The sequence below is a fragment of the Carcharhinus amblyrhynchos genome, unplaced genomic scaffold, assembly GCF_965287045.1.
Source record: "Carcharhinus amblyrhynchos unplaced genomic scaffold, sCarAmb.v2.hapA scaffold_56, whole genome shotgun sequence".
Taxonomy (NCBI): domain Eukaryota; kingdom Metazoa; phylum Chordata; class Chondrichthyes; order Carcharhiniformes; family Carcharhinidae; genus Carcharhinus; species Carcharhinus amblyrhynchos.
The window spans coordinates 1,216,612-1,230,573 of record NW_027649797.1 but is presented as its reverse complement, the minus strand read 5'-3'; the positions used below and the strand labels follow the sequence as shown (position 1 = coordinate 1,230,573).

At 43.9% G+C, this 13,962-nt stretch overlaps 1 protein-coding gene across 2 annotated transcripts in view; it reads right to left on the bottom strand.

Annotated features, from left to right (window-relative positions):
• Window positions 1–468: 468 nt before the first annotated feature.
• The window catches only part of LOC145337662 (myo-inositol 2-dehydrogenase-like), a 29,928-nt gene continuing 16,434 nt past the window's right edge, over window positions 469–13,962 (bottom strand). For both annotated transcript variants that reach the window (XM_080182473.1, XM_080182474.1), the window contains exons 3-9: window positions 13,824–13,894; window positions 11,764–11,872; window positions 10,976–11,103; window positions 8,317–8,424; window positions 4,986–5,104; window positions 4,361–4,517; window positions 469–1,698 (exon numbers count right to left, since the gene is read on the bottom strand). In XM_080182473.1, the coding sequence (XP_080038599.1) occupies window positions 1,550–1,698; window positions 4,361–4,517; window positions 4,986–5,104; window positions 8,317–8,424; window positions 10,976–11,103; window positions 11,764–11,872; window positions 13,824–13,894 (841 nt within the window). In that variant the 3' untranslated portion in view covers window positions 469–1,549. The remainder of the gene's footprint in view (window positions 1,699–4,360; window positions 4,518–4,985; window positions 5,105–8,316; window positions 8,425–10,975; window positions 11,104–11,763; window positions 11,873–13,823; window positions 13,895–13,962) is intronic.

Here is a 13,962-nt window from a genome sequence, read left to right as displayed (position 1 = left end):
CACTGGGAGGCAGCAATGCTAACCACTGTGCCACAATGGTGGTAGCACATGTTGGTAAGCACTGCTGCCTCACAACATCAGGGGCCAGGTTCAAATCTGGTCTTGGGTGACTGCCAGTGTTGTATTTGCACATTCTCCCTGTGTTTGCGTGGGTTTCTTCTTGGCGCTCTAACTTCCTCCCATTGTCCAAAGATGTGCAGGTTAGGGGAATTGGCCATGCTAAATTGCCCCTTAGTGTTCCAAGATGTGTAGGTTAGATGAATTTGCTGTGGTAAATGTGCGTGGTTACAGGGATAGGGTGGAGGCAAGGGCCTGGCTGTGATACTCTGTCAGGGGATTGGTGCAGACTCAATGGGCCAAATGGCCTCCTTCTGCACTCCTATGAGGTGATGCAACATTAGGGGTGAAATTAACATTCATTGTGTTCACAAAATTCATTTCATACAGAAAAGAAGAAAATTCGCTATATCTATTAAAAAGTTTACATTTTTTTTAAATAAAAATTAACCATTCATTGCTATATGCCTTTCAGTTAAAACAGAGGTTACGTTCTTTTTAATTGTCCAACTCCCAATTGTTGCCTCTGCTCTGGTAAAAACAAGTCCAACAATAATAATGTTTAGAAGCAATCCTAAACTGGCCAATAATTACAAATATAAAAACACATATTTCTAAATAAATTACCCTTTTAACCTATCGTATACATAAGACCTAATTCTGTTAAATCAATTAAGTTACAGGATTGTGAAAATGCCAATATTGCATCTAAAGTACAGCAAACAAAAGCATGCGCAGACTGGGTTACATCAGTTATACATATACAGTACTTGTGTTAATCCACCGCCATCATACCAGGAATGGTATAGAAATACACTTCTGATTCACGGGCAGAAAAAATTCTCATCACGCCCCGAGGTCATCTGAAGAATAGATGTTAAGCCCAGGCCGCATTCCAGATGTGCTGCTGGGAGTGCTTCACCTACACAAAAGCATCCGAGCTCCATCGGTACAGTTCTGAAATTCAATACACTTATTGGTAGACAATAGGTAGAATAATCAGCTGTTGCTTGTTGCTGAAAAGCACATGAGGAGTACAATTGAGGGGTGGGAAGAGAGGGAGGGGGAGGCAATGCAATTCTACTAATTCAACAGTAGACACTCAAAAGCTTCCATATGTTGGAAGCTCCAACTTCTTCCTGTGTAACATTCATAATGCCAGGCATTGCCAATTGCTAAGTGATTATACAACATGGGTTCTTGCTGGGACATCAGAGTTAGACCTGCAAGGTGGGCTAACTCACTCCACTCCCCTTCACATCTCCTCCCTGGTCTCTTGCACCTAACTCCCCCACACCAGCTGGTCTATCTGCTACCATTCTAACCCACTACTTTGAATAAAATTTTTCCTTTACAAGTATCGGTCTACAAGAGTGACAAGCAGTTTATGGAACAGTTCTCAGTTTCCTGTTTCCTCTCTGCTTCCCCAACCAGGTACTGTTACAGATAGCCATTAAACACGGTCCTCAATTTTCCTGCCATCTGCTTTTTTTCAGGGCACTTCAGTTTTGATAACTGTGCCGTCGAGGGCTTCGTTCCGCAGATCCACTGCTGAACCGTTCCTCCAAGACTGCTCTGCAGCTGCTGCAACCTGAATCGTCCACAGGAAGTTCTCCTTCGTGATAAAAGGCTCCTCTTTCCCTGAGGGAAGAGCAAACAATTACTCAAAAATAAAAAAAATTGTTTCTACAGCAAGCAATAAGCCAAGAGTTATTAAGCCCAGAGTTCCAGTTTAATGCATGGTAACATCAGTATTGCTCCTTCCTGCTTTCTCTCCTGAACAAGGGGGCTGGGATACGGTTCTATAAATGAAGACAGCACTCTCACACCCCACCCATCTGCGGCTGACAGGTGTTGCGGGTTCAAAAATACTACAGAGACTTGGAACACAAAACCTACGCTGGCACTGTGGGACTGTTATTGATGCCATCTTTCCGATGAGATGTTAAACCAAGGCTCTCATAAAAGATCCTGCGGCACTATTTCAAAGCGGAGCAGGGGAATTCTTCCCTGGGTTTTGCCCAATATTTGTGCTCAACCAAATCAAATTATCTGACCATCGCCTTAATTCTGTTTGAGGGAGGTTGCTACATCCAAATTGGCTGCCATGTTCCTACGTTAAAACGGCAACTGCACTTCAAAAGTACTTCATTAGCTATAAATGTGCTGAGATTGTGAAACACACTATATAAAATGCAAGGAGCAGCCTGTTGCTGGGATCTGGTTACATAGGTGATGGTGGCAATCCTGTATCTCACCCATTGTGGATTTGCAAGTTAAAACAGCCACCTCTGTGATTCCAGACAAGATCAGTTAAATGTAGACCTTTCTACAATGATGTGATGCATTTTCCCACTGAGGTATCGGTGGAGTTTGGAATGCTTTTAAACTTTAAAGACTTAGGATTGTCTAATGGATAAACCCAGTGACATACTCTGGAAATTACATGGGTGTAGGCATTGTCAGAGAATAACACTCAGCAGTAATGCGGTCCCTGCATCCTCCCTGCTAGAGCTGGCACGAAGTGGCAAAGGTTGCTGATTCTTAGAAGTCAGTGCTTTCAAAGAGAGATAAAAATTGGGAAACCGAAGAGTGAGAAATCCAGAGAGTTTAAATGGTGTTACAATTTTTGTAGAGACCAATAACATTTAAGAAAAAATTCAAACTTCCAAATAATAGCTGAAAGTATGACAACCCGCATTCCTGTGTAATGAACAATAGTGTCTTGTTATCTGTAACTGCTGTCGCTCTCATGGACCCTGGCAAACTAAGCTTGTCTGTGAGTTTTCAGGGATATCTTTACACCCTTGTCCTCTCAAACACCCACTACTGTGGCAACGTGAATCATACAGTGGGCATTGAATCCAGGTAGAAATGCTGATTTGCTTTCCTTGAGACCCCAATTCTCTTCTATCTTGGAAGGAAATGGACTGTTAAAACACAACTTTTACAGCCCAGCATTCTCTTTTCTGAGACTTTGGAGACACTTAGTCTTTCCGCTGTTAGTACACAGACTCCTGCCATTGTCTCCAAGTGTAAACACTTTACACCTTTTTCCCAGTGAAACGATCTGGGCCCCCTTTTAATTTCTAACAATTAAAACATTCAAGCCTACTGTCAGTCAAACGTCAGAACAAGCTCACATGACTCCCTTAATTTTACTTTAAAGGCACAGACCCCAAAACATAATCTCATAAACCTTATAATTGTAAGAGCAAGAGATTTGTATATTTTTGGTTGCTTTTTACATCCTAAGGGTACCCCAAAACAGCTTCAAAGCCATTCAATTATTTTCTGAAAGACAGTCATTGTTGCTCAGATAGGCAGCTCCAACAGTCAATTTGCTAACAGGAAGATTCCTCAACAATAAAACGACTGACCAGTTAATCTATTTACTGGCAAGTGGCGTCAAAAATAAGGATTCTTGCTCTTTTATGATGACACACTGTGGTATATCTACATTCGTCTGAACCTTGAAGTCCCACACAAAAGAAAGCACTCCCTTGGGGGAGAGGGTGGCATCGTGGTAATGTCACTGGAGCAGAAATCCAGAAGTCGAGGTTAACGTCCTAGGGACATGGTTCAAATTTTGCCATTGCAGTTAGTGGAATTTAAATTCAACTACTAAAACCTAGAATTGAAAGCTAATCTCAGTAACGTTGACTATGAAACTATCATTGACACAAGGAAATCTGCCATCTTTACCTGGTCTGGACTACATGTGACTCCAGATCCACAGCAATGTGATTGATTCTTAACTGTCCTCTGAATTGGGCTGATAGTATGAGGTATGGCCTGCTAGCAACACACACGTCACACCAAAAGAACTAAAATAAAATGCAGCACTCCCGCTTAAATATCCATGCATGAATTTTGCAGTGGGGCTTTTTTAAATTCATTTACAGGATGCAGCTTGAACTCACAAATATTCTGATTTGAGATGAGAATGGTACGCATTGAAACCAAACTGATAGATTAGGTTGACTGGAAATGGTAAACTGATCCTAGCGTCAGGTGATTAACAGGGTAATTGTGAGGGGTTATGGGGATAAGGCCTGGTTGGGATTGTGGTCAGTGCAGACTTGATGGGCTGAATGGCCTCTTTCTGCACTGTAGGGATTCTATGATTCTATGATACTTAATTCAGCTTCTGTAAATGGCAATCTAATCTATCGAGGCCCCAAATCTTCTGGACGGCCACACTTACAACTGGTGAGCTAACATATTCAGTAGTAATTTACTTTGTAATCCAAATCACAAACATAGAACCATCACATTACTGTATTTCTGCCCCTTTGCTAACCTTTCAGAGTCTTGAGGAAGTGTTTCAGCAGATCTCTATAAGCATCTTTGTACTGGTCGTAATGCAGGTGGGAACAGACAGGTCTTGGTGTGCCCTGCTCAGTTATTCCCAGTGCATTCCGATTGTCCATCCTTAGTGTCCCTTCTGATCCGTGAACCTTGAAGGATTCAAAAACAAACATGTGGATGAGCATGCCATTTAAACACACAGCACCCTGATGTGCACATCACCAATACCATCACTACCCTGCACTCACCACCCCTCCCCCCACCCGCACCCACCGCTTGAAACAGTATTAAGCAGCGTGAGTGAAAACTTTGCTCCTACACTGATTACCCAGTAAACACTCCCAAACTTGTGTGAGGTGAGCATAGGACAAAACAAAGAATTGACTGCTATGATATTCCTTTACAACTGAATATCCACCAGGTTGACTGGCATTGTGGAAGTTGTACACCAGATAGAACCGGCACTCTCAGAAATGAAATTGTGGAGACAGATGGTTGAAAAAAAAAGATTTTAAATAAAAGGGTGAAGGGAACAGTCAGTGAGAGATGAAGGAGGAATCCTGGTGGGGATAGGCGTGACAACCATTTGCTTATATATCTGTGGAGAAGTGACTTACCTCCAACCTCTGGTCACTACTGCGTGTACAATGCTGACTGACATCAAGTGTGACGATAGCACCACTGGCAAATTTCATGCTGACTGAGACTGTGTCAGCATCCTTCAGGGCTGCAATCTCTGTCAGGAGTTGAGAATGGATTGGAGTTAACCTCTGCACAAATCACAAAACTGCTTTCATCCAAAGAGAGCTGCCTCCTTTCATTTTTTGAATCATTTTAACCTCTATGCTTTGTTTCCTGGTCTTTTTAAATAATTTATTTTTTGTACCGGTTATTTTAATATCTTTTTGTTTGTCAGGTGTAGATATTGCAGCAGTCACTACTCCATCAGATGCTGCACAGACACACAGTGATATGCTCAGTGAGGTTTAAGAACTGGCCACAATCAATACAGGTTCAGCAAAATTTAAAACTGCATAGAATAGAGAAGGGAGACAATAATATCTTAATAAATCTATGGACACTCAGAGGGATCATGCACTAAGCCCTTCGCCCGGACTCAGTGCCAAAGTGCTGTGCAGCAAGTGTTACCTCATCCTCCTTTCACCCCACGGCCAGCAATATTTCCTTTGTCCCTTCTGAACTTGCTGACTCTCACCGGGGTTAAGGTCCAAAAACTGAAAGTGCCAAATGTTATCTCTGACAGACATGGGAATTTGCCTGTTTAAGGCCACTTAGTATCGGCAGGACATTCTACATGAAGGGCTTCTCCTGATGTCCATGTTTGCACCACAGTGAAGGACATTTGATAGCAATCATGAGAAAAGCCCTGTTTTACCCTCTTTAATAATTTGCAAAATCTTAGCGAATATAAATCTTTACTGTGTTGACTGTGGCTCAGTGGGTAACACTCCTGTCTCCAAATCAGAAGACTGTGGATTCAAGTTCCACTCTAGGTATGGTGGCACGGTGGTTAGCATTGCTGCCTCAGTGTCAGGGACCCAGGTTCAGTTCCAGCCTTGGGTGACTGTCCATGTGGAGTTTGCACGTTCTCCTCGTGGGTTTCCTCCAGGTGCTCCAGCTTCCTCCAGACTCCAAAGATGTGTGGGTTGGATTGGCTGGTTGACCATACTAAATTGCTCCTTAGTGTCAGAGGGAGTAGCAGGGTAAATATATGGAATTACAGGGATGGACCTGGGTGGGATTGCTGTCGGTGCATGTTTGATGGGCCGAATGGCTTCCTTCTGCACTGTATGGATTCAATGATTCTACTTGAACACAACATCTAGGTTGACACTCCCTGTGCAGCGCAGAAGGAGCGCTGCACTATCAGCAGCGCAGAAGGAGCGCTGCACTATCAGCAGCGCAGAAGGAGCGCTGCACTATCAGCAGCGCAGAAGGAGCGCTGCACTATCAGCAGCGCAGAAGGAGCGCTGCACTATCAGCAGCGCAGAAGGAGCGCTGCACTATCAGCAGCGCAGAAGGAGCGCTGCACTATCAGCAGCGCAGAAGGAGCGCTGCACTATCAGCAGCGCAGAAGGAGCGCTGCACTATCAGCAGCGCAGAAGGAGCGCTGCACTATCAGCAGCGCAGAAGGAGCGCTGCACTATCAGCAGCGCAGAAGGAGCGCTGCACTATCAGCAGCGCAGAAGGAGCGCTGCACTATCAGCAGCGCAGAAGGAGCGCTGCACTATCAGCAGCGCAGAAGGAGCGCTGCACTATCAGCAGCGCAGAAGGAGCGCTGCACTATCAGCAGCGCAGAAGGAGCGCTGCACTATCAGCAGCGCAGAAGGAGCGCTGCACTATCAGCAGCGCAGAAGGAGCGCTGCACTATCAGCAGCGCAGAAGGAGCGCTGCACTATCAGCAGCGCAGAAGGAGCGCTGCACTATCAGCAGCGCAGAAGGAGCGCTGCACTATCAGCAGCGCAGAAGGAGCGCTGCACTATCAGCAGCGCAGAAGGAGCGCTGCACTATCAGCAGCGCAGAAGGAGCGCTGCACTATCAGCAGCGCAGAAGGAGCGCTGCACTATCAGCAGCGCAGAAGGAGCGCTGCACTATCAGCAGCGCAGAAGGAGCGCTGCACTATCAGCAGCGCAGAAGGAGCGCTGCACTATCAGCAGCGCAGAAGGAGCGCTGCACTATCAGCAGCGCAGAAGGAGCGCTGCACTATCAGCAGCGCAGAAGGAGCGCTGCACTATCAGCAGCGCAGAAGGAGCGCTGCACTATCAGCAGCGCAGAAGGAGCGCTGCACTATCAGCAGCGCAGAAGGAGCGCTGCACTATCAGCAGCGCAGAAGGAGCGCTGCACTATCAGCAGCGCAGAAGGAGCGCTGCACTATCAGCAGCGCAGAAGGAGCGCTGCACTATCAGCAGTGCTGAATCGGGTGTACTGTTAAAATTGAAGCTCTCTCCCAGATGGAAGATTCCATGGCACTAACTCAAAGATCCAGGTCTCCTTGGTGGCCTGGCCAACTTTTATCCCTAAATAAACATCACCAAAACAGAATACTGATCAATATTATGTAGTTGTTTGTGTGTTCTTGCTGCATACAAAAAAAAGGTTTTCATATATTACAACAGTAGCTACATTTGAAAAGGCACTTCATTGACTAAGAATTTTGGAACTTTCAGGTGAAGACAGAAAGAATAAACTTGCATTTATTTAGTATAACAGTCAGAAGTGGAGCAGGAAAGAGGACTGTGCAAGTTGATAAAAAACATTGCTCTCTATGTTGGGAATTACTTGTAATGCTTCTATTACCCAATGATATCTGAGTATCCCTCTCAAGTGACATTTCCACAAAGACTTTGAGGCCAACATTTTCCACTTTCGTGCATGATAGAAACAGTCTGCTTCCTGTGTTCCTTTTTTCAAAAAATTTAACTCGTGCCTGGGATGTTCATAATGATTGAGGCTGCATTTATTGCCTTTCCCCGAGTGGCTCTGGGGATATGAAGAGTCAAGCACACAATGTGGGACTGGTGTAGTCTGCAGGTCTGAATGTAGGTGGAAGCAGCAGGCTCTCTGTGAACTAGTGGGGTATATTTATGACGAACTTTGATTTGGTCCCCAGCTCAAAAAGGACCAGATTGATTGAACTGGTGGAAAGAGTTAAACTCACAGCTTGTGCCCCCCAGCCACAATTCATTTCACCTGGGAGTTGACCAATTAATCTTTAAATTTCCATCCTCCTGCCCCCCATTCCTCCAGATCTACACTCAAGTCTTCAATCAGAACGCAGCTTGTTAGGTTCAAGCTTCTGAATCAGATTGAGATGGGAATTTGACACAACTGATGTAAATCTACTATTCTGAAGATTCTTCCCTCACTACTTCCAGACAAGTTCTTTGCTACGCTCACTATCTTATTATACATTCAATTAGTTCCTACCTTGGCAGAAGGCATGACCCAATGAGAATATGGTATCTGGAGCATTTTCTCCAAGTAGCCAGCAGACAGTATCCAAATCGTGTACAACACCATCGTAGAATATCCCACCTGTTTAAAACACAACAATTCAGGTGACTACGCCTGTCTGGAACAATAGGTTACAGCCACAGTTATATAACAATGCATATAAGAATTCAGCTTGGAGCAGGTTTTGTGACAGAAAGGACAAACATCACAAGATGTGGGGAATTCTAAGCAGATTACCAGTCTTTATCAGTGTGCCTAAAGGTTAAGACTTGTCAGTCTCAACCTTTAGGCACACATCAACATATGGACATATGACAATCAGGAAAAGATCAGATTATGGAGAAGGCTCCATGGCTATCCCCATCCTCAACCGATAAAGGCAAAATACTGTGGATGCTGGAGTCTGAAACAAAAACAGAAAATGCTGGAAAATCTTAGCACGTGTGACAGCATCTGGGAGAGAGAATAGAGCCAATGTTTTGAGCCTCAATGACCCATCATCAGAGCTGACGGAGGGTCATCCAGACTCAAAATGTTGGCTCTATTCTCTGTCCACAGACTATTCCTCCAGCAGTTGGCGGGCGGATGCGGGGAATAAGGGGGAGAAGATAAAGCTGACGTATTCCTCCAACCATCTTCTGCCACAAGTGCCAGTGAATGATCCATCTCCCCAGCATCATAGATGCCAGCCTTCAGCCAACTGGATTCACCCCATGTGATAATAAGAAATAGCTTAAGGTGCTACATACGGCAAAGGCTAAGAGTCCTGATGATATTCTGGCAACAGTATCAAAGACTTTTGCTCCAGAACTTGGCGTGCCCCTAGCCAAGCTGTTGCACCACAGCTACAACAGTGGCATTTACTGGACAATGTGGGAAATTGTCTCAGTATGCATTGTCCATACAAAGCAGGATAAATACAACCCAGTCAAATACTGTTCATAAGTCTACTCTCCATCTTCAATAAAGTGATAGAAGGGCTATCCAATAGCACTTGGTCTGCAATAACCTGCTCAGTTTGGGTTCTGCCAGGGTCACTCATTCCTTACCTCATTATACCCTCAGTTCAAACATGGACTAAAGAGCTGAACTCCAGAGGTGAGGTGTGAGTGACTGCTCTTGACATCAGGGCAGCTTGGCAGCTTTTGAGCGAGCATGGCATCAAGGAGCTCAAGCAAAACTGGAATCAGTGGGAATCCTTTCCGCTGGAGTTATACCTAACACAAAGGATAATGTCGATCACCTCAGTTCCAGGACATCACAGCAGGAGTTCCTCAGGTCACTGTCCTTGGCACAACCATCTTGTTTCATCAATGACCTTCCTTCAATCATAAGGTCAAATGGGGATTTTCATTATGATTGCACAATGTTCTGCGCCATTGACAGAGCTAAGCGATTCCATAACAAATGGATCAATCTTCAACATACTGGGAGTTTACTTTGACCAGCAACTGAACTGGACTAGCCATATAAATACTATGTTTACCAGAGCAGGTCAACGGCTAGGAATCCTGTGGTAAGTAACTCACCTCTTGATCCTCCCCCTCCCCAAGCCTGTCCACAATCTACAAGACTCAAGTCAGGAATGTGATGAAATACTCTCCACTTGCCTGGATGAGTGCAGCTCCAACCACCATCCAGGGCAAAGCTACCCCTTCCATATTCAATCTCTCCACCACTGATGAACAGTGACAGCAGCATGACCATCTATGAAACTCACCAAGGTTCCTTAAACAACACCTTCCAAACTCACAACCACTACCAACTAGAAGGACAAGAGCAGCAGATATGTGGCAACACCACAACCTGGAGGTTCCTTTCCAAGTCACTCACCAACCTGATTTGGAAATATTTCATTGTTTGCTCATTGTCGCTGGGTCAAAAATTGGAACTAACTCCCTCCCTAATGGCAGTGTGGGTTTACTACAACTCATGATGTAGCGGTTCAAGAAGACAGCTCACCACTACGTTCTGAAAGGCAACTAGGAATGTGCAATAAATGCTGCTCCAGCCAGCAATGTCCTCATCCCGCAAAATGAATTAAAAAACATTCACTACTCTTCAAATGCTGAAACAGCCCACATCCAAATGCAATGAGACCTGAACAAGAAACATTTCGTGCCACACCAGTGCCAGGCAATGACCATCTCCAACAGAGAAAATCCATTCAACGCCCCTCAAATGTCAATAGCATTACCATTGCTGAATTCACCCTTATCAACAACCTGGAGGTTATTATTGGCCAGTAACTGAACTGGAATAGTCATATAAACACTACAAGGGTAGGCCACGGGCTGGGAACCATGCAGCGAGTAACTCACTTCCTGATTCGCCAAGGTCTGCCTGCCATCTACAAGGAACAAGTTAGGAGTGTGATGGAATACTCTCCACTTACCTGGATGAGTGTAACTCCAACAACACTCAAGAAACTCAACACCATCCAGGACAAAGCAGCCTGCTTGACTGCCACTATCTACAAACATTCACACCTAGTGCATTTTTCCACCATTTCTATTTCATATTTTCAACAGTTTTCTTTTTGCTCCCAAAGTAATTTCTCCAAATCAACTTTTCTCAGAGTTGCATTCACATACATCTATTCCACATGGAATTTACTTTTCCAAGCCCATACCTGTTTTTTTGATATAGCTGAGAGACAGAGAAGGGTAGATCCTACTGACACTAACTATTCGATGAATCCTCCCAAGAGCTTTATTGTGAACTTTCTTGTACAAGAATTGCACGGCTGGATCAAAACGTCTGCACAGAGACAGAAAATAGACATTAATGTCAAGCGTAGAGTTTATCTGTTCTGTTTTATGTGAACTTCAATAACACGCTGCTACCAACAGAAGTTTATTCTGGCAGAATAATGAAGTGGTTTCTGAAACTAACAAATCCATTCAGATTCCTGAGGTCAGTGCCAGTATTCCAAAACTGGATTTAAGAGGTTAGAATGGAGAAAACATTGGGAACATCAACAAGGTCACATGTCTTGAGCACATTTTTAAAAAACAAGTTATAATACTATGCTCCCCGCTACCTGTTTTTTAATTTGTCATCTCCTCTCTTCCCCTGAAGCCTGTTCCTGAGGTATAGTTCCATGCTCACCAGTGAATCACCCATTCAGCAAATGTAAGCGAAGTGAATACCAGGAAGCTATCTGATTGCTGGAGATGTTACAGTTGAACCTATTCACTTAATGTATGCAAATAAAGACATACATGCTTTCTTGCTGTGAACAGGGCCAGCACCCCTGGCTGATTTTAATTCACCCTTCCATTTTGGCCAGCTGAGATCTGGGTATATTTGCCCAGAGGGAGTCGCCACCCATGTTTTGATTTAGCAAATAAGTTACCAAAGCAATAGCCTATGCAGTTGGGATTTTATCATTAACCTCAGCTGGTAGACTTTACTCACTTATAGAGTCCACACACCAGAGGTTGCCCACATCTTGCAGCTTCATCGAAGCACGACTCAGCCATTTGTTTGTCTAAACTCAGTAGCTTTTCACAGAATACTCCTTTACCTGCAACACAAAGAAAATAATTCATTCATTTCAGAGAACCGTATACAAGACAGGACAATAATAACCCTTCGCGGTATTCTGGTGGAGTCTGGCTAAGTACGACTGAATAGAGTTTCTGTTTTGTGTATACTTGGGAATTTGGGCTGTTGAAGCTACAATTCAGGTTTTCACTGAAAATCACTGGCATAATGACAAACATAAAATCCTCCAAGCACCTGGCTACAAATGAGAAAAAGTTCATTTATCAGACAACAAGCTTCAACCTGTATCCTTTGTAGGAGTGTGAGAAAGATACTGGAAGGAGTTAATCAGAAATGAATGGGCTCTGGCTGCATAAAACTTTAAGGGGAAAAGCGTTTCAACATGCAAGAGGAAATCTAACTTCCTGGAGAAAGCTTTGCAGGATGGTGCACGTGGTTGTCAACTGCAGTTAGAATCAGCCTTGGCAAATTCAGTCAAATGAGCTTCCACAAACAACAATCCAGGCTCTGCCTGAACCTTAGCTACTCAGAAGAGGCACTTCTGGGCTCCTGAAATACTTGCAGCACATTTTATTTACTTTCAAGGACAGGAAGGGAAAAATGAGGAGATAAAAAGCAACAATCCTTGTGGTTGGCATTACTGAATTGCCAACAGTGCTGCCTACAGTAAATCAGGGGACGTGTTATTTTATACCCATTACCTAGCACGGTGGCACAGTGGTTTGCACTGCTGCTTCATAGCACCAGGGACCTGGGTTCAATCAGTGTGTGGAGTTTGCACATTCTCCCCAGTTCTGTGTGGGTTTCCTCTGGATGCTCCGGTTTCCTCCCACAGTCCAAAAGATATGCTGGTTAGGTGCATTGGCCAAGCTAAATTCTCCCTTAGTGTACCCGAACAGGCATCAGTGTGTGGCGACTAGGGGATTTTCACAGTAACTTCATTGCAGTGTTAATGTAAGCCTACTTGCGACTAACAAATAAACTTAACTTTTTAAACTACAATGTATCATTTTATAGCTAAAGGGTGAATAAAACTAGGCTTTTAAGGTTACAAATTCTAACAAATGTTAAGTAAACATTGGGTTAATTGAAAAAAAAACCACTAATCTATTTTGGGATGAGCACCCTTTACTTTGTTTGTGGCAAGACCAACTAAGAGGCTCGGGTCACTGTGCCTCTGGTATTTCCTGCATGTAGCAAACTCTTCTGTGCTTTGACGAGAAGAGCTCTTGGTCTTAATTAAGTTTTTTTTTAAATAGTTGCAGAAATTTGCATTTGACAACAGGCATGTGTAGTGCACAGGGAATATGTATTATTGAAAAGCAATAAAAATGATTGATGCATATCAGTCAATTAAGTTTGTAACCTCACCTGAGTTAAATAAACAATTATAACATTACGGATTACAGGAACATAAAACTTCACTCGAGTATCCCATCTCGATTTCCATCTTTGTTATCTGCCTATTTCCACTTACAATTCCCCTGATCCCTCCTCTCCTCAGTGACGGTGTCGATCCATAATTTATGGCAGTTACATGGGTTGCAGCAACTGTGCCAAGATCTCAGCCAAGTGGTTACGATTTACACAGAATCCAAACATCACACAACTATCTGATAACATTGAGCACCAAAGCAAATGCTCATCTTTATCAAATGTCCAAACAAATGTATTTTTCAGCAGAAACACTGGCTTGCATTCACGAATAGCGTTGCTGACTGATCACATAACCCCCCCCGCCACCCTGCTCCAGAGATGTTATAGAAGCTTCCGGTAGCTCCCCAGGCTTAAACAACTAACATAGCACATGTTTGCAATCAAAATTAGGACTATCTGGTTGACTCAGAACCACAGCACATGAAGTAGACCCATTTAACCTTTAGAGCAAACTGACAAGAGTTACCTCCTCAACATCATCTTTCCTTGTCCCTCCAATTCCCATCTGCATTTATCCAAAACGCACACCATACCTGCGCGTAAAGCATCCAGGACTATTTCCGAGCCTTCTTCTGCCAGCGAGCAAATAATAATTCCTGAGACACTGCACAAACAACAGCACAGGAAACAATTAGGTGTTTGGGTAGATCAACCTGAAATCCATCTCAGATC